Source organism: Podarcis filfolensis (genome assembly GCF_964270895.1).
Source record: "Podarcis filfolensis genome assembly, chromosome: 2".
Classification (NCBI taxonomy): domain Eukaryota; kingdom Metazoa; phylum Chordata; class Lepidosauria; order Squamata; family Lacertidae; genus Podarcis; species Podarcis filfolensis.
This window is the reverse complement of record NC_139605.1, coordinates 10,253,362-10,274,208: the sequence shown is the minus strand read 5'-3', so window position 1 is coordinate 10,274,208 and position 20,847 is coordinate 10,253,362. Positions and strand designations below refer to the sequence as shown.

General features: G+C 45.6%; 2 protein-coding genes across 5 annotated transcripts in view; both read left to right on the top strand.

Annotated features, from left to right (window-relative positions):
- LOC310756655 (uncharacterized protein) overlaps positions 1-20,847 on the top strand; it is an 87,727-nt gene that overhangs the window by 17,253 nt on the left and 49,627 nt on the right. The window lies entirely within an intron of this gene.
- LOC310756732 (uncharacterized protein) lies at positions 1,784-16,447 on the top strand. Of its 4 annotated transcripts, none has more exons than XM_083601367.1 (5): positions 2,121-2,205; positions 4,100-4,309; positions 5,510-5,696; positions 9,382-12,274; positions 16,188-16,447. In XM_083601367.1, the coding sequence occupies exons 3-4, from the start codon at positions 5,597-5,599 to the stop codon at positions 10,827-10,829; spliced, it is 1,548 nt and encodes a 515-aa protein (XP_083457493.1). In that variant the 5' UTR covers positions 2,121-2,205; positions 4,100-4,309; positions 5,510-5,596; the 3' UTR covers positions 10,830-12,274; positions 16,188-16,447. The 4 variants fall into 4 exon arrangements, with proteins under 4 accessions (XP_083457491.1, XP_083457493.1, XP_083457492.1 ...); XM_083601366.1 differs by having other exon boundaries at positions 2,131-2,205; positions 4,100-4,161; positions 5,281-5,696; XM_083601365.1 differs by lacking the exon at positions 4,100-4,309 and having other exon boundaries at positions 1,784-2,205.

Sequence of the window (20,847 nt, the reverse complement as noted above, 5' to 3'; positions counted from 1 at the left end):
TTCCAAAGTTGCTGGCATATTGAGTGTAGCACCTTAACAGCATCATCTTTTAAAATTTTGGTTCTCAAGGAAGAGGCAGCCCAGGAATTCAAGGCAGGAATTAACCTTGAATCTTGCTAACAAAATCCTTTCACAGCTTTTTGTGAGGGTTTTGTGGCTGCTAGTCTTAAAGCCAGGATGAGCACTAAGAATTGGGCATCATTTCCTCTGTTATTAAAAATAAAATAAAATAAAATACCTGTTCTGCTTCTAAAGAAACCCTTTAGAATGCATTCTTATTCTTTCTTCATATAAAAAAATCAAACAGCTGTGCAAAGGTGCTCCTGTGCAATGCAATGTCAGAATAACAAAATAATGAAACATCTCACAAGAGCCTTGTTTTTTAAATATACAGCTAAAAAACCTTAAAACTCCTACAACACTTACCAAATAGAAATCTAATAGCAGGGACTAGGAGGCAACCTGATTTTCAAGGCTTCACCCCACCCCCAAACTCTGAGCTTTTGGTTTCTCTTTAGACACTCATCTGTGGTCGCCTGGAGCATTTGAGGGGAAAGAGAGAGAACATTCTGGCATACGAAGCAAACATAGAAAAAGTGACAACCTGCTTGTAAGTGTCATTGTTACTTGGAAGGGAACAAGTGTTATAAGTTTAATGTAAATATAATGCTGTGCTTGAATGCATTGTAATAAAAATACTATAAAAGGAAGTTTCTCTTAGAATTAGGCAAAAGGTTCCACTCTGATAAAAGCCTCAGAGGAGGCTGGATCTTTCCTCATAACTCATTGCTGGAGGCATAAGCTGCAGAGCTCTCACGGAAGGAAGCTTAAACTTGAGAAGCCAGTGTGTTCTTGCTGGAGATGGCTAGGAGAAGCAGCAGCAGCAGTTGCAAATAAGTCATGCAATTTTGAAGAAGCTTAGGATCTCTCTCTGGGACCAGAGAGAGGAAAGCTTACTGAATTACATAAAGGACTGATCATTGTTTGCAATGTGCTACTTTATCATGCTTATCTTATTGTTAGACTGTTTAAAACTGTTCTGCAGTAAAGCTTCAAAACTTATTTCTGTGATGGAGGGAATTCATTTCCACACCAGGTCCAGATCAGGAATTCCTCGGAACAACTTTAACAGCAAGTACTTGGAAGGGTACTTCAACAAGTACTTCAACAAGTACTTGAAGGGACCACAGAGCCTAGGGCTTGCCGATCAGAAGGTCGGTGGTTTGAATCCCCGCGACGGGGTGAGCTCCCGTTGCTCGGTCCCTGCTCCTGCCAACCTAGCAGTTCAAAAGCACGTCAAAGTGCAAGTAGATATTTATTTAAGAATATTTATATTTATATTTAAGAAGATATTTACCTTCCCGCCGGAGGTACCGCTCCGGCGGGAAGGTAAACGGCAATCCTGTATAGGGACGTTTGAAAATGTTTAATGTTTTATTATGTTTTTTATATATGTTGGAAACTTCCCAGAGTGGCTGGGGCAACGTAATAAGATGTGCGGTGTATAAATAGGAAAATTATATTTATGGAATGGGATGTCCCTATTTTCATCAGAGAAATGTTGGAGGGTTTGGAAAGGTTGGTTGCTGGAGCTAAGTGATTGCATGATCCCAACCAGCAGAGCTGGGAACTGGACTGCCTCCTCCAGCTACCCATTCGGGCTGCAGGCATAGCTGTCAACCTTCCCTTTTTTTGCGGGAAATTCCCTTATTCCAGTGCCATTTCCCACTGCTGTACCGGATTGTTAGATATTCTGTAGACTGTCCCCGGGACACGTGAGGCTGCTGATCCCTTATTTTCAAATCTGAAAATTGACAGCTATGGCTGCAGGGTGGCATTGTCCCAGCTTTCTGAAAATATTTGCTGATAAGGAAACCAGTGACTGCACATCAGATCACAAGGAGACTTATTTGTGCAACATTCTGGATAGCATATAAGATGCCAGGTAGATTCCAATGATACAATAAATTTTGAGGGACAGCGCAAGGGGGCGCATCCAGCCTCGCAGCCTCCCAGGGCCCAACCCACAGCCAGCGAGCTCCGATGCTCAGAGAGGCAGGAAACGGGGCCAGCCAGGGGGACTCGAGAGCGGCTGCACTTTCCTGTCCCCCGCCGAGGAGAGCGGAGGAGCAGCGGGCAGTGGCCTGGCGAGTTTCCCCGGAGAGGAGCCGGATTCCGGTGCAGGGACGGAGCGAGGAGTCCGAGGTGTGGGAGGCGGGAGGAGGAGGAGAGCACGTGCGCCTGGCAGGATCAGGCCCCGAGTGGAGTCAGAGGCTGCAGGGCGCCCCCCAACCGGGCAGGAAGGGGAAGGGGCGCAGCTCAGGGGCAGGGCATCTGCAGGAGGGCACAGGGGCAAACATCTCTGGCTCAGGCTGGCACGGACCCTGCCGGAGACCCTGGGGAGCTGCTCCCTTCAGTCCTGAGCTCAAGGGGCAGAATGAGGGGTCCAAGGCAGCTGCTGCTTCGCGGTGGACGATGCATATAGTCGCTCACGGATCAGCGGCGTACCTGGGGCTTTTACCTCCCGGGGCGGTCACTGAGTCTGCCGCCCCTCTCCCTGACCCTCACCAGGTAGCCCCGTCCTCTTCCACGGTCCTCCCTCTCTCCTGCTTCTGCCTCCCTGCGGGGGCTGCACAGGCACAAGCTCACGCTCTCCCACCGGCGGAGAGGGAAGGCGAGGCAGGGGGGAAAGTGCAGCAGGGAGGTGCCCCTCTCACTCTGCATCCCCTGACACCCTTTGCAGGCCACTACTCCTGCCCCCCTTCCTCTGCCAGTGCCATTGATAAACCTATCGCCCTCCTTGGTGAATTAGTCTGATCGCCTTTGAAAGCTCTCTTTGCCACCACCATCACTGCATCTTGTGGCAATGATGTCCATCAGATTCATTTCGCAAGGAAATGGTTTCTTTTGCCTGCCCCAAATCAAGGTACACTGTGCCTACACATGGAGGTTCTGTTGATCTGTCACGGCAATTAAAACAGCTGATAGATCTATACTCCAGAGAATGCATCTGATCTTTTCCGAAGCTGTCAAAGCTAGTGACCTCATGTGTCTGCGTGTAAATAAGTGAGACTTATTTATTCATTAATTGTTTTATTTCCACCTTCCTCATTAAGGCAAATGAAGGCTGAGGGTTGAAGTGAGTGCCAGATTTGAGAAGGCAGAGGAAAGGAGGATTCTATGTTCAGATTATTCATGTTCAGATTATTACTCATTTCATTTCTATACTGCGTCATATTTTTAAGGGAAAAAATCTCAAAGCAATTAATGGAAAATCTCATTGCAGTTTGTGTCCATAGGATGTTGAGAGCATTAACTCTGTAGACCCAGGAGTTCTCTCCTCCTGATAGTCCCAGATTTGATTGTTCTTTCTGATAGAGCAGGAGGAACATTTATGGGCTTAAAGCTGCATTGATTCTGGAGGCCACATTCCAGTGAGCTTTGTGGCCATTGTATGCACATGCATGCGCACACAGAAAAGAGATGCAGACCATAAAGTCACATGCACACACGCCAGAGGTGCTGCCCACATTCACCAGACATGCCATCTAGCATACGTACAAGTCTTGCAAACACAATCAGCATGTTTAGACCTTCCAACCCCAGTCCTTGGGGGAGGAGAAATAAGAGCACAAGAAGGCCGTGCTGAATTAGCAATGAGATCTGTGGAAAAAAGACCCTTCTGATTGGTCTTTATAAATCCTCTTTAAAGAGCAGCCAGAGGGATCATTTATTTCCAGAGCAGAGCTTTTACCCCATTTCAGCTGAAGTTTAAAACAAAAAACTCTAGCCGCCGCCACCACAGTCTCCTCGCCCCCACAATCAGAATGCATCACTCCAGGAAGGACTCCCACCCAACCTTTAGTGTGAGAGGGCAAAAGAAAAGGACTCCGCATGGGTAGTTGCACAAATTTACCAGCTGTGGTCCTGCACTGGCAGCGAGGCTAACAAACAGGGGAGCTGGGAATGTGCTCTTCCCATCTCTTCCTGCATCTGCCTCCTGACCTAATTGTCCCATCTTACTTCATGATTGGGCCGGCTCTGATGGGGAACTGTGATGAAGCCATAACTAACAAACTTTCCATTTTGCCCAAACCAGGAAACTACGGCTGCCAGCTTTGGAATAAGCTGGGATATTAAGCTAACTTCAAACTGTGCTTGGTGAAAACAGGGAACTCTGGCTGATCAGTGGATTCGTGGTTTGACTGATCCCACTGATAGTAGTAAAAATAGGAAGCCCTGTTGCATTCGAAGGGGTTGTTTGGACAGAGTCTATGATCAGCATGCATAGCAGGACAGGCTTAAAAAGGTAAAGGGACCCCTGACCATTAGGTCTAGTCGTGACCGACTCTGGGGTTGTGGCACTCATCTCGCTTTACTGGCCGAGGGAGCCGGCGTACACCTTCCGGGACATGTGGCCAGCATGACTAAGCCGCTTCTTGCGAAGCAGAGCAGCGCACGGAAACGCCGTTTACATTCCCGCCGGAGGGGTGCCTATTTATCTACTTGCACTTTGACGTGCTTTCGATCTGCTAGGTTGGCAGGAGCAGGGACCAAGCAATGGGAGCTCACCCCGTCGCGGGGATTTGAACTGCCAGCCTTCTGATCGGCAAGTCCTAGGCTCTGTGGTTTAACTCACAGCACCACTCGTGTCCCAGGACAGGCTTAGGAATCAATTATTATTATTATTATTATTATTATTATTATTATTATTATTACTTGCATCCTCCCTATCTGACTGGGTTGCCTCTGCCCATCTGGGTAGCTTCCAACAAAATAAAAACCTTCAAAATTTTCCTTGTAAAAGGCTGCCTTCGGAAGTCTTCCATTTCGTAGAAATGGCCTTCGGTTTTAAAGAATTGCCCTCTTTAAGGAACCACGTGGTGTAAACATGTATGTTGTCCTCTACGTCCAAACACACACAGACGCACACATAGTAGGAACAAGCAGTGCTTTAAAGTGCTTATCTTGCGAACTTGCCATCTTAGTTGTTTACTCCTGACCAAAGTTCCTGTTTCCCAAAAGGACAGGAGGGGGAGCAGAGGAGGAAACGGATGGGTTTGAAGGCTCTTTCCCTCAGCCGCCTCTCTCCCCTGAGGAACAAGTGCAAAGGGTGTTTTCAGGGCAGGAAGACAGAGGAGGAGGCAGCGAGGGCAGAGGGAGCAGTGGGCGGATCCCCACCTCTCCCAGGGGGTCCAGATGCAAGCAAGGGGCTTCCTTCTTCTCCATGCAAGGGCCACCCATGTATTCAGAGCAGTCCTTCGCAAATTAATTCTTAAGTTCTATGGGATCTACTCTCAGGCCACTAATGTGCATACCGTGCCAACCTTAGGAAGGGAGGTGGGACAGGCAGGTGAAAGGAATTGGCAAAGGTGTTTGAAAATGGGTGGAGGCTCTTGGGCAGAGGGTGCCCCATTGGCGCTTCTCCAGGGGCAGTAGAATGTCTTGGGCAGGAGAATCCCTGCAGGGGCTCTCAGACTCCCTTGGCTTCTTCTTCCCTCCCTCCCAGGAAGCTGCAACTTGCTCTGGCTTCTGCGCTCCTCAGGAAGCTGAACCTGCAAACCTAGCTGAGACTGAACCTGCAACCCTGGCCAGGATGGAAGGAGGAAGATGGACGGTTGACCTGGTCAGGCTGTCTCCTGCATCCCTCCCCACAACCTCTGAGCATTCCCTCCCAGGACCCTTGGAGAAATCTGGTGAGTTCCAGGGGAGAGGAGATGGGGACAGGGATAGATGGATGGTGGAGGGAGAAAGAGGAGAAGATGGAGAGGAGACAAATGGAAGGAAGTTCCTGACAGGAAGAAGGAAGGGGTGAGGCTTTCTCCAAAGCAGCTCTTTGTTTCTTGAATCCTTTTGCTAAAGTAGTTGGCGCAGATTTTCTTCCTCCAGGCTTTGAAATCTTAGGTGTTATTTCCGATAGAGAGAGAAAAGTTCCAGAATGAAACAGGCCTGACTGTGGTTAAGAAAGTGAAATATTTGGGGATTAATATGACAGCTAAAAATGGGAATTTGTTTAAAGACAATTATGAAAAATGTTGGGCTGAAGTGAAAAAAGATTTAGAAATTTGGTCGAATTTGAAGCTTTCCTTGTTGGGTCGAATTGCAGCTATAAAGATGAATGTATTGCCTAAAATGTTGTTTTTGTTTCAAACTTTGCAAATTTTGGACAAAATGGATTGTTTCAAGAAGTGGCAGAAAGACATTTCTGAATTTGTCTGGCAGGGCAAGAAGCCTAGAATAAAATTTAAGATATTAACTGATGTAAAGGAAAGAGGTGGATTTGCCCTGCCAGACTTCAAACTCTACTATGAATCAGCAGCATTTTGCTGGTTGAAAGACTGGCTGCTTCTTGAGAACACAGACATTTTGGATCTTGAAGGTTTTAACAATGTTTTTGGGTGGCATGCATATTTGTGGTACGACAAGGTGAAAGCACACAAAGCTTTTAAAAATCATATTGTCAGGAGAGCACTGTTTAATGTTTGGACTAGATATAAAGATCTATTGGAAAATAAAACTCCAAGGTGGTTGTCACCAATGGAGGCTAAGGCTCAGAGAAAACTTAACATGGAGGCCAAATGGCCAAAATACTGGGAAATTTTGGAACAAGAAGGGGACAGACTGAAATTGCAGAGTTTTGAGAAACTGAAAGATAAAGTGCGAGATTGGCTTCATTATTACCAGATAATGGAGGTTTACAATTTGGACAAGAAAGTTGGTTTCCAGGTGGAAAAATCTAAATTGGAAACAGAATTGCTAGAATCCAAAACTAAGACTTTGTCAAAAATGTATAACTTGCTGCTGAAATGGAATACTCAGGATGAGACGGTTAAATCTGTAATGATTAAATGGGCACAAGACGTTGGACATAATATCATGTTTGCTGACTGGGAACAGTTGTGGACCACCGGGATTAAATTCATGGCATGTAATGCCTTAAGAGAGAATATTATGAAAATGATATACAGGTGGTACATGACCCCAGTCAAGCTTGCAAAAATCTATCATTTGCCCGACAACAAATGTTGGAAATGTAAGGAAAATGAAGGTACATTCTTTCACCTTTGGTGGACGTGTCCCAGGATTAAGGCTTTCTGGGAAATGATATATAATGAATTGAAAAAGGTATTTAAATATACCTTCTTGAAGAAACCAGAGGCCTTTCTCTTGGGCATGGCTGGCCAAGTGGTGCCAAAGAAGGACAGAACTTTTTTTATGTATGCTACAACAGCAGCAAGAATACTCATCGCAAAGTATTGGAAGACGCAAGATCTACCCACTCTGGAAGAATGGCAGATGAAACTGATTGACTGTATGGGATTGGCAGAATTGACGAGCAGAATCCGTGACCAGGGAGAAGAGTCGACTGAAGAAGATTGGAAAAAATTTAAGGACTATTTACAGAAATACTGTAAAATTAAGGAAAGTTAAATGGTGTTGGATTGAAATTGAGTGGTTTCTAGCTGTAATGATATAAAGGAACGTAGAGGGGGAAAAAAAGGGTTTGAAAAATAAGGTAATGTTATAAGCTGTAATGCTTTAAATGAAGGATTTGCTGAACAAATAACCTTAATTGGGATACAAGGAGGAGAAGTATGAGGAGGTCTGAGAAATTTGTTATTTAAAAGTATGATTTATGAACTTTATGTCTTTTTTAATGTTTTTGTTTGTTCTGTTTTTGTTTGTTTGTTTAAAAAATTGGAAAATCTAATAAATATTCTTTAAAAAATATATATGAAATCTTAGGTGTTATTTCCATGGTGGGAATAATTGATGATAATGATGTTGCACACCAATCCTGAAAAATCAGTGAAGGGGGATGGAAATGCTTCCCATAATTATTTATAATTAATGTATTTAAATTGTTTCTGTTACTTTTATTTGTTGTAGACAGGGTCAAAGTGATACATTCCACCAGCATCAAAATACAATAAATGTAAGCACCTGCACAGTTTGGTGGGCTTAGGGGACAAAGGACCCGTTATCATGATACACAATTCCTGTGGCTGGAGGCTCTACACTTAGGATTTGACATATGAAGACCAACAGTGGTCAGTATTATTTACTCGGTTACTAATGATCGCCATAGAAGAAGAAGAAGCAAATTGTGTAAACTTGCCAATCTTACAGACTGGGATTAATAATTTATACCACCCTGTAATTTTGTCCGTTCCTAAGTTTACATAGGGGACGCGGGTTGCGCTGTGGGTAAAAGCCTCAGCGCCTAGGGCTTGCCGATCGAAAGGTCGGCGGTTCGAATCCCTGCGGTGGGGTGCGCTCCCGCTGCTCGGTCCCAGCGCCTGCCAACCTAGTAGTTCGAAAGCACCCCCGGGTGCAAGTAGATAAATAGGGACCGCTTTCTAGCGGGAAGGTAAACGGCATTTCCGTGCGCTGCTCTGGCTAGCCAGATGCAGCTTTGTCACACTGGCCACGTGACCCGGAAGTGTCTCCGGACAGCGTTGGCCCCCGGCCTCTTGAGTGAGATGGGCGCACAACCCCAGAGTCTGTCAAGACTGGCCCGTATGGGCAGGGGTACCTTTACCTTTACCTTTTTAAGTTTACATGGAGATGCTATGGTACAACCCTGGTACAAATTTCAAAATAAGTACCCAAAGCCAACAAAGAGACTCAGAAGTTTATAGTGGCACCATGTATCCTGCTCAAAATTCCACTTTGTCAGACTGCAGCCCACAAAAGCTTAGGCCATATACATCTATCAGCCTTTAAGGGCTGCAAAGATGAATCAACAGAAGCATAGTTCATCTATAGACTTCCATCCTACAGGAGACAGTGACGGACAGCAACTTGGATAGCTTGAAAAAAAGGATAAGACTGACATCTCTTCTCTGCCCTCGTGGTCCTAGGCAATAATGCTTCTTAATACTAGTTTCTGGAAAGCACACAAAGGCAGAGAAGACTCTTATGCTCCAATCCTGCTTGCCAGTTTCCCACAGGCATCTGGTTGGCCTCTGTGAGAAGAGGATGCTGGACTAGGTGGGCCTTTGCCTGATCCAGCAGGCTCTTCTTAGGTTCCAATATATTGCAATATTTTTACAGTTACATGTAGCACTTAAGTTTTACTTATTTCACAATGGAGACACTGTTACTTGAGCCTGAGATCATTTCTTCACTTCAGAAAGAATAAATAGATGTGTCTAATCCAGTTCCACCACAGATCTGTATTATAAAATGATGGTGCTTTATTAAGTGGGAATGGAGTGATCATGTGTTGCTCCTGCCATTATCTCATCTGCTTTTCAAAAAAATATGGAACCTAGAGAGGACAGTGGAGAATGAGAGAAGGTGCAGATTGGGATTGACAGGTGTTCAGTTCCCTTTTTGTCTTTCTTGAAAGTCTAACAGGATTCTCTTTCCTCCCAGACTCCCAAACAGGTGAGGAAGATGAAGGTCAGAATTCTGTGGAGCCACATGTGAATTTAAGGGGGAAAACAAAGAAATTGAGGATACAACAAAAAACTCACAAAGGAGAAAAACTGTTTGAATGTATGGAATGTGGAAAGAGCTTCAATGAAAGTGGAAAACTTAGAATACATCAAGGAACTCATACGGGAGAGAAACGATTTGAATGTATAGAATGTGGAAAGAGCTTCAGTACAAGTGGGAAACTTAGAAGACACCAACGAACTCACACAGGGGAGAAACCATTTAGATGTATTGAATGTGGAAAGAGCTTCAGTCGAAGTGATAGACTTAGAATACATCAACGAATTCACATGGAGAAACCATTTAAATGTATTGAATGTAGAAAGAGCTTCAGTAAAGATGAAGCACTTAGAATACACCAACGAAGACACATGGGGGAGAAACCATTTGAATGTAGGGAGTGTGATAAGAGCTTCAGTCGAAGTAGGGCACTTAGATTACATCAACAAACTCACACCGGGGAGAAACCATTTGAATGTGTGAATTGTGGAAAGAGCTTCAGTCAAAGCGGATATCTTAGAATACATCAACAAACTCATACAGGGGAGAAACCATTTGAATGTATTGAATGTGGAAAAAGCTTCAGTGGAAGTCGATATCTTAGAATACATCAACGAACTCACACGGGGGAGAAACAATTTAAATGTATTGAGTGCGGTAAGAGCTTCAGTCAAAGTGGATATCTTAGAATACATCAACGAACTCATACAGGGGAGAAACCATTTGAATGTACTGAATGTGGAAAGAGCTTCAGAGAAAGTGGACATCTTAGAAGACACCAACGAACTCACACGGGGGAGAAACCATTTAAATGCATTGAATGTGGAAAGAGCTTCAGTCGTAGTGGACACCTTAAAATACATCAACGAATACACACGGATAAACCATTTAAATGTATTGAATGTGGAAAGAGCTTCAGTCAACATGGACTCCTTAGAATACATCAGCGAACTCATACAGAGGAAAAACCATTTGAATGTACTGAATGTGGAAAAAGCTTCAGTAGGAATGGAACACTTAGAATACATCAACGAACTCACACGGGGGAGAAACCCTTTAAATGTATTGAATGTAGAAAGAGCTTCAGTGAAAGTGGATATCTTAGAATACATCAACGAACTCACACGGGGGAGAAACCATTTGAATGTGTGGATTGTGGAAAGAGCTTCAGTCGAAGTGGATATCTTAGAATACATCAACGAACTCACACAGGGGAGAAACCATTTAAATGTATTGAATGTGGAAAAAGCTTCAGTGAAGGTGGGAAACTTAGAAAACATCAACGAACTCACACAGAGGAGAAGCCATTCAAATGTATGGAGTGTGGAATGATCTTCAGTATAAATGGACGCCTTAGAAGACATCAGCTAACTCATACACAATGAAAACTACAGGTGTATTGACTGTGGAAAGGGTTTCAGAGGGAGTGGAGACCTTAATATTCATTAGTAAATTCACATGGGGGAAATGATATAAATGTATAGAGTTTTCAACTCAGGGTTCACTACTTACATCAAGAAACTCATAAAGGGGGAAATCAGTTGTAAATGCATGGAATGATGTTTTAGTGTTTGTACTTAAATTTGTATACACATATATATGTATTAAAGTAATGAAGGTCACATATACTAAATGTACAAAATAAGTGGCAACTTTTTGCTAGATAAACAGGGAGAGAGTGTGAATCTGCAATGCTCAAGGTGTGTGTTGAATCTGTTGAGTTTTCAGGTCCGCCTTTCACTTCCAAAATGATGGGCTGCCCTTGTCTTGTAGATCAGCATTCCAGGCACTCATTACTTGAACTTTGCATAATCTATTGAAGAGCTTTTTACTGATAGCATTTTCCAGCTGAATGAAAAGGTCTCTGTGTTAAATGTTCATTTGGGATTGCTTTTAAAACTCATCTCCTTTTTTCTGTGCTCTTGTGTACCTGCTTGGAGCTGTTTTTATTAAATATTTTGTGCATTGGCTATTGACCTGTGGAAGGTGACCAGTGAGGGTGTGGTTTTTTGTGTTTCTTAGTTCACAGAAATGTTTTAAAGGAATGTGTGAAAGAATTAGGGCTAGGGGAGATTAGTGAAAGGAACTGAGGAGTGAAGTGAAGATGGCTGTCAAGTCTCTGGACAGAGGTCCGCAACCTAATGCCCACGGGCTGGTTCCGGCCCAAATGGGTTCTGGATCCGGCCCGCAGATGGTCCAGAAATTGCCTCATGGTTCTGATTCATATAGTTCAGCCTGCACCACTTTTTTCTCTCTCTTCCTGATGGCGGCACACCTCCCTCCCTTCTCCTGGCTTCTGGCTTCTCCCCGCCCTGCGGAGGAAGGGGGGTAGAATTTGATTGGTGCCAACAGCATTGTTTCCCTCTGATTGGTTGCAGATTTATTTCCTCCTCCCTCCCTCCTCCTAGAGCCGAGAGGAAAGGGCCTGGGCTTTGTGCCAGCATGGTTGCTCAACGGCCGCCATTGAAGGCAGCCCCTCTCCGGTCCTCAACTGGTTCACTGCTCCTGCCGCCGCAGCGAGTGGTTCCATTCTGAGACACTCTCCCCGGGTTCTGGGGTGTATGAAGCCTTGTTTCCCTGTTTTTAACTCCGCTACCGAAAGCGTCTCCCCCTCCAGGACGGGAGAGCGGAAAACACGCGTCTTGCAGAAGGAACCGCTCGCTGCATTCGGTAGCGGAGTTAAAAACAGGGAATCAAGGCCTCGCACACCCCAGAACCCTGGGAGGGTGTCTCAGAAAGGAACAGATATGCTACGGCGCAGAACTGAGACCTTTGGAACTTTATTATTGGTTTTTGGTGCAATCTTTAGATTGTGTAGTAACGAGAGAATGTGCACGCATGCTCCATCCTGCAGCAAGGTTTGAGGACAGTGATCCGGCCGTCGACTTTAAAAGGTTGCTGACCCCTGTCTCTGGGTGTGCAAAAAAGAATTTGGAAGTGTTTGTTTTCATTCTTGGGGGCCATGATGTTTGGCAACCCTCTCTTTTTCAAGAGCTGATGTCAGGGCTATGAGAAGCTAAGGAAAAGCCTTTTGTTTGTTTTTAATTAAAAAAACCTTCAAAATGTGACAAATGTTTGTGGGGGCTCCATCCGTTGCTGCTGCTGCTGAGGGGTTCTCTGGATCTCAGCCCGAAATGTCTGCCTTGATGGTAGCAGGATGGGAGAAGTCAAGTGCCCAGAATCAAAAAGGAAAGTATTTCCTGTATTTTCTTTCTTGAAGGAAATGGGTATGTCTGAAACCTCAGACAGAGTTCATGTTGACAGCATTGAAGCTGTTGCTCATTAACCAATTAATGTCATATTTATCACTGCTGATGAAAAGAGTCTACCCTTCAAAGAAACAAGCGGCATTTCATACAGTATAATGATGTCCTAAACAAACAATCAGACCCAGAAACTCCAGCAGGTGCAGAATGCCACGGCGAGGCTCCTTACGGGGTCCTTGCCATGGGATCACATGTATCAATACAATACAATAATCTTTATTGTCATTGTCCCATACAGAACAACCAAATTGAAAAAATCTACAACAGACATTCAAAAACCAACAAACCTGCTATCCCAGCCTGGTTAACCCCCTAGAAACACTGATTCCCATAATTAAATACAATATACTCACATAGAGACTACCTTACACTGCGTTTAAAACCAAAATCGCATTTGGATAGAAACTGTTTTTCAGTTTCATCCGGTGCTTTACCAACAGCACTGGCTCCTGGTGGAGTACAGGGTCAGGTTTAAGGTGCTGGTTTTGACCTGTAAAGCCCTATGTGGCCTAGTACCCACGTACCTAGGGACCGCCTCTCCTGGTATGCCCCACGGAGGACTTTAAGGTCCACAAATGACAACACTTTGGAGGTCCCAAGTCTGGTCTGAACTAGGGCCAGGGCCTTTTCTGTACTGGCCCTGACTTGGTGGAACGCTCTGTCACAAGGGACCAGGGCCCTGAAAAAGTGTCTCCACCCCCATTGTTCTACCCGGACACTGAGGTCCAGCGTTGAGGGCCTTCTGGCGGTTCCCTCACTGCGAGAGGCCAATTTTAAAGGGAACCAGACAGAGGGCCTTCTTGGTAGTGGCGCCTTCCCTGTGGAACGCCCTCCCACCAGCTGTCAAAGAGAGCAACAACTACCAGACTTTTAGAAGACATCTGAAGGCAGCTCTGTTTAGGGAAGCTTTTAATGTTTGATGTATTATGGTATTTTAATATTTTGTTGGAAGCCGCCCAGAGTGGCTGGGGAAGCCCAGCCAGATGGGTGGGGTATAAATAATAAATTATTATTATTATTATTATTATTATTATTATTATTATTATTATTATTGGCATCTTTCTGCAGGGCCTGCAAGACAGAGCTGTTCCGTCTGGCCTTTGGTTTGGACTCAGTCTGACCCTTATGTTTCCCTCCCCTTATGGTTTTGATCTATGGGCTACTTTTAAAATGAGGCTGCATTTTAAATTGTATTTCAACTTGTATTTTGAATTGGGTTTTTCCCCCTATTATGTTTTTATTGTAATTTTACTGGTGTTAGCCTCCCGGGGACGGCGGGATATAAATAAAATGTATTATTGTTATATATTTGCCTTCTGGAAGGTGGGGCAAGATGCGGAGGGAATCTGTATTACATCTGGAGGAGAGAAGGCGGGGGGGGGGGAGGTCAGTTGTAGTTGCGTCTATACAAAGTGCATAGCCTTTGCCCCTCCATAAAGAAATGGGGAGGTGAAGGCTGAGCACACCTGAGGGCGACACAGAGAGAGGGGTGGATTCTGCTGTATCTTTCCCCGTCTGGATCAAAATCCACACACAATACGGCAGTGTGAGGGCAGAATCAATGATATTATGGACCTGTGTTGAAAGGCATTGCTTCATGACCCTAAGAGCCCCTTCTCAAAAAACAAGCATTCAGAAAATTTAAACCACACACACACACATTTAGAATAGATAATTACCCCCCCCCCCAAGAGGCAGTCTGGTGCCACATTGGGTAGGGGTCACTCTACCTGGGGCTGCCTTTGAAAAGAGCTCAGAAAGTTCAACTGGCTCAAAGAGCTGCAGACACGTTACTGACCAGGGCTGGCTATAGGCAGCATAGGACTTCCATATTCAAACAGCTCTGTCTGCCTAATTTTCTGTTTCTGGACACAATATCTATAAAGTCCTGCTTTGTCTAATACAAAAATGCCATGTCCTGTATTGATAGTTTTGTCTAGTATTTCAGATCTATCCCACCCCCCCCTCTCTCTGCCAAATTAGGGATCCTCTCCAAGGACCTGTGTTTGAAAGGGTGTGTGAATGTGAAAAGTCCTGCATTTAAACTCTAGGTAGCCAAGCACAGACAGACTGACAGATTCATGGGTATCTGGGTGCGTGCATGCATGTGTGACAAATTCCAGGGGGCCCATCCTGTGAGGCTGCAGGAGATTGGAATGGATTGTTCTGAAGTCACTTCAGTACCAGGTGGAAAAAGAAAACCAACTGTCCACCAACCCCCCTCCCTGCCCTGCCCTGGATTCACCACCCTGTTCCTTGTTTTACTGCCCTGTATTTTGCCTCACACTTACTAAGCTAAATTTTGGCTTAGTTTTGGTTTAGCAAACCAGAGTAACATGCCACCTTCAAACCTGAAAGCTTTTTTTCTCCCATTTTGTTTTGGAAGTTGGAGGAAAGTCAGATTCATGATCTGCGACTGCCTATTTATTTGGACTTTTCAGCACTGTGGCCGCTGTCACCCCTAAGCTCACATCAGCAATGTCTAGGAAGCACGATGACCATGTATATACGCAATGGAGAATCTTTACAGCATTCCTTCAAACCATAACAAGTACAAAATGAAATCTTTAGTCTCAAGGTCTCTGGAAATCTTTAAATGAAGTGAGGTACCAGACTTTGTACGATGAAAGACAAGCTGTGAAGCTTTGTGTGTTCAGCAAATATGATGTCCAACACTGAACAGTGATTCCGGATATTGACTACTGTTTTGTGGAATTCTTCGTCAGCGTGGTGGGAGGATATAGAATTGCTTCATAAACTGAAAATAAAATTTTGCAGACGATGACCTGCATGACATACCACTTTACAAAAAAATTAAACTAAAATACAAACAGTAATGAAAAAGAGTACATACCCCATCTTATTTCGAAGGAATGTATGTAAATGAAAATACCAAATGCTATGGAACAGTGCTCATGTAATAAATGTTGTCACTGCTACTAACAATATTTTTTGGAAAACATATAAAGCCAACTCCAGGTGGTGCTAATAACAAGGAGGTTGAGTTTAAAGGTACAGTGCAAAGTAACAATACAAATACAAGGAGGTTGGGATAATAAAGTTCGTTTTCTCATCCTAAATTTCTTTAGTCTGTGAGGCAAATGGGCAAGATGAGCATCTACCACATCTATGATGTCCAGTGGGGCCGGAAGTGCTTATGGTGCAAGGAATGATTTTTCAGAATTTATGTCTGTATGTACTAACATATCTTTAATGGATTTGGTCTGCCTCAGGCCTATCAGAGGAAATTCATTACACCCTGGTATGTTCCAGAATACATGCCAGAATACATGTGCTGAGCCAAGGCTGGATAGCTGCCAGCTGCTGCCTTTGCTGCCTTCGTGTGTTGTGATGGCGGCAGCAGCAGCAGAGGCAGCAACCCTCTCATTCCACTAACGAAAGGAACCTCTGAAGCCTGGTGCTGGGCTGGCTCCCTCCACCATCCCTCCACTTGGATACCCACTCACACAGAGAGAGAGAGACGCATGCACCCTCTTGCCTTCCCTCACGTTGCGCACTGCACTCAACCTCAACTTGTCCTCTTGGTCAGGCTGCCGAGAGGGAGGGGAGGGTGGGCTTCTGCTGGGCCAGAGCCGCTTCTCTTCTGGAAGACACCCGCCTCCACACCCCCTCCCTTTTCTGTTCTGACCGGCTGTGTTGCAGGGCCCCCAGGTATCATATAAAGACCCTCTATTTACAGCAAGAGCTGGGGAGTTGGCTGTGCAGCGGTGTTTTGAGTCTTAAGAGCGTATCTGTGTATGAACAGGGTGAGCCTGTGACCTGGTTTCAGGAACTAAAGTATTAACCATCAGGAAAAAATGGCCAGGATGCCCAGGTAAAAGCAATCAGTGGCCATTACCAGATACCCTGGCAGACAGGTTTTCTGCTGTAGACCACCCCTTCTATGATATATGTATGATGTTTTGGGGGGTGGTCTTGAGCTACAGAGGAGGCAATTTTTGAATGTCTATATAAGAGCTTGCACACCATTGTTCTAGGTTCCTCTCCTCCCTCCCTGCATGTGGGGTGTGGGGGACCCTGTTGCAACAGTTTAATAAAGATACTTACTAGCTGCTTTGCTTCTCAATATTCTCCGGCTGGCCTTGAAGGCTGAAGCCTTATCCTTGCCAGGGAATCATTTGCCTGCGTCCCCAGGACCGAAGAGAGAGCAAAAAGCACCAGGAAAGATTCTTCTTTGGAGAAAAAAGTTTTATTGAAATCTGTGCACAGAGGTGGCCAGTGGGATCGTTCCCAAAACACTGGCCCATAGATACAAATAAACAAGCATCTTTATACCTGAGAGTCTGCCCATCTCTTCCCACCTCTTCAAATTCTCCAATCAGCTGGCAAGGTTAAGCTTATTTCCTTATATGGCATATGGCTATCTGGCTAGCTAAGCCCACCTCCTTCCCTTGTTCGTGTGCTCCTCTCTTGCGTTACTGCAGCAGAGAGCATGTGCAGAGAGCAGCTCCTGGTTTGCAGAATTCAAGCAATTGCAAAGAGGAAGTAGCTCCCAGCTTGCAATTGCGGTTTTTTGCTAGCTGGCAGGACAGGAAATGGCCTCAGACAGATTTAGCAAACCGCCGCTGTTTGCTAGCAATTGCAAAGCAAGATTAACAGAGGAATTTACTTAGGTACAAAATACAGAGAATACTGATAGCAACCCTTCAGGTACAAAATACAGAGAGCAACCCTTCACTCTCCCTTCAATCCCTCCTCTTCTTATGAACAACCTAATACTTAGGTTCGTTCTGGGGTAGGGGTCTATAATCTCTCATGAAAGCAATCACGCGAGGTCTCATCATGCGGGACATCATCTTTTCCATCATATTTTGCATACATTGCATCAAGCAGGGCATACAGAAGCAGAAGAGCAATAAGATTAATAGCGGCCTTGCTAATAATACCACGATATGCCTGAGCCAACTGCCATGAGGCAGCCAGGAATATAACCAACCCCATAGATCACCTCCTGTAGTTTTCAGCGGGTTCCTGGCTATCATTGTTTCCATGTGATCAATGGTGGCTGAAATGCTGACATTATTATCTGGGACATATCTATTTTATTGCTGAAGGGCCCACTGATACTCGTGCTCTATCAGCTGCCTTGCTTCTTGGGAGGTTGTGTCCCACCTCTCTGAGGAGGAGCCTATTATCTTAACTAATTTTCCCACCTGTCCTTGTGGATGCTTAATACTCTCATGATTTCTTCCCAACACACTGTATCCGAAAGGGGCTTCTCCCTCTACATATATTAACATACACCCACAGGAATATATCTACCCTTGCAGAGGTCTGACACACGGAGTGACTATATCAAAGAGTTCTGGCCCCAATATCAAAAGTCCTGGCGGTGCCTCAGAATTTGCTGGAAAAAAGTCTCTACGTTGGGGACGCTGCCCGCGGGCGTCCCTTCCATCCACTTGTCCAGCCGTGCATAGAAGTGTCAGCGTCCGGAGTGACACCAGCAGGGCGGTCGTCTGGCGCTCTTCTGGAGATGGTTAGCTTCAGAGGATCATCAGGATTTGGTGTAACTGTCCAATCTAAAATAGCCTTCTTCACTTAAGTGTGGTGGACCCAAGGGGTGAGGTCAGCAACTTTAACAGCAGTGGGCCTGGGTCCACCTGTTAAGAAAGAGAGAAAATCTCGGGAGAGTGACTGCACATAATTATCAAACTGCACATTTTGACTAGCATGGGGGGTTATTGCAAAACTGGTGGACAAAGGCTGGTCCATTGTCAGATCCTATTGACCTAAGTAGTCCATAGCGGGGAATGATCTCCCTAAGCAGGCACCTGGTTACTTCAAATGCCTTTTCAGTTCTGGTAGGCCAGGCTTCAACCCATCCTGTATACGTGCAGACCGCCACGAGCAGGTAGCGGTATAGTCCACAGCGGGGCAATTCAGTGAAATCCACAACAAGGTCTTCCATGGGTGCAGTTCCACTATGCTGAATCCCCGGGGGAGCCAAGGGTCCGGTTCTGGGATTATTCTTTTGACATAGTGGGTACTTCCTGGAAATCTGGGCTGCCAGTTGATAAAGGTGGGCTATGTAGAAGCACTGCTTCAACTGTCTGGTTGTGGCATCTGGTCCCATGTGGGTGGACTCATGGTATCTCTGAATAATCTGCCGAGAAAGGGACTCTGGAATCCATATTCTGTCATCATGAATAAGGTACCATCCTTCTTTGGACATAGTCAGCCCCTGGGCATTTGCAGTGTCCCTTTCCTTTTTGGTGTATATTGGCTTATCAGCGGTGTTCAAGATCCTTTCAGGGACCAGTGCTCCAATAACTGACGCGGGAGCTGGTTCCCGGGCTGCTTCCTTGGCCACTCTGTCTGCTAGTCGGTTTCCTCTGGCCACTTCTCCTAGTCCAGTTTTGTGTCCATAACAATGGATAACTGCCACTGCCTCGGGCTCCCATACAGCATCCAGAAGGTTCAATAAGGCTTGTGGGTGGGCCACCTGGTTTCCTCTGGAGGTAAGCAAACCTCTTTCCTTCCATAAGGCTCCATGGGCATGTAAAGTCAGAAAGGCATACTTGGAATTAGTATAAATGTTTATCCTTTGTCCCTTTGCCAAGCACAAGGCTCTGGTGAGCGCTGTTATTTATGCCAGCCAGGCCGACGTTCCAGGCGGGAGTGGCTGCGCTTCGATCACTTGGTCTTCCAAGGCTACCACTGCATAGCCTGCTTTTCGCTGTCCAGCCTTAACAAAGCTGCTTCCATCCACAAACCATGAAGGCCAGTGGGGGTCTGCCTCATCTTTGAGGTCAGGCCTGCTAAAATATTCTTCATTCATTACTTCAATGCAATCGTGCATCTGCTCCTCACCTTCTCCTACCGGCAACAGGGTAGCTGGGTTGAGGGCGGTGGTGACCTGAAACTTCAAACGCGGATGCAACAATAACATCTGACACTTTCTCATCTTTGCTTGGGAGAGGAAATAGGTACCCTTCATGTCAAGCAGAGCTGGGACTGCATGCGGGGTCACACAAACAGTGTCTTGGCCAAAAGTAAAATTGTCTGCTTTGTTCAGTAGGGTGGCTACTGCCACAACTGCTCTCATGCACGGCGGTAAGCCTTGTTCTGTAGGCGTCAGGCGCTCAGATAGGTATGCCACTGGCTGTTGCCAGCTTCCCAATTTTTGGCACAAAACCCCTTTCGCCGTCCCTTGGTCCTCATCCACGAATAGAGTAAAGGGTTTCTCAGGATTTGGGATGCCAAGCGCTGGGGCTTGCTGTAGTGCCCTCTTCAAATCCACGAAGGCTTGCTGTTGTTCTGTGCCCCAAACAAAGGGGTCTCTCTCAGTTCCTCTGGTTGACTCATGTAGAGGCTTGGCAATGATGTTGTAATTAAATATCCATATCCTACAAAATCCTGCAGACCCCAGAAAGCCACGGAGTTCCCTGCGGTTCTTTGGCTCTGGTATCAGGATAATAGCCTGCTTCCTTTCTTCACTGGTAACAAAGGGGTGTTCCACTGTGATTGGCATTGCCTCAAGATCCTATGTTGGAGCAGTCGCTCTAGATGCACCTACACTCCTTCAGCCGCCCTTCGTGGGATGGGATACTTATTTACTGCAACAGGATTGGCAAATGGCTTGGGCTTCACAATTATTGGTGGGATATTCTTTGCCATTCCGGGGGGGTTACCTTCAGCCCATACCGCGGGGTTCACTTGTTCCAGAATACTGGTGGGGATGGGTCCCTCCTCTTCTTTTACCATCATGAGGCGCCAGTACTCCCTCAGGGGTGCCTGTGGAGTTTGGAACTGACAGGGTTAAAACTCCGTGGTGTCCTTTATCTGGGAGGAGCTTGAAGCAGAGAGTCACAGTGTGTGTCTGCTTTCAGACTTGCTTTCACTTCTGACTGAGACGCAGCTCGGCTCAGAGGCTGCGTGTGTGCTTTTGGGAGCACGGGAGAAAATGCAAGAAAGCTCCGATGGAGAAAGACTGATTTATGGCTTGTAAATAAACGCTTCTAGAGATAAGAACCGAACTGTCTCTGGACTTGATTTATCCCTCATCTCACACGGACACAGGACTGCTGCTACTCTGCTCTCCTGCCAGGTCAGCTCCCAAGCAGAGCCACGCAAGGGGAAGCGTGACTGGACGCAGGGATTTTTTTACGCAAAG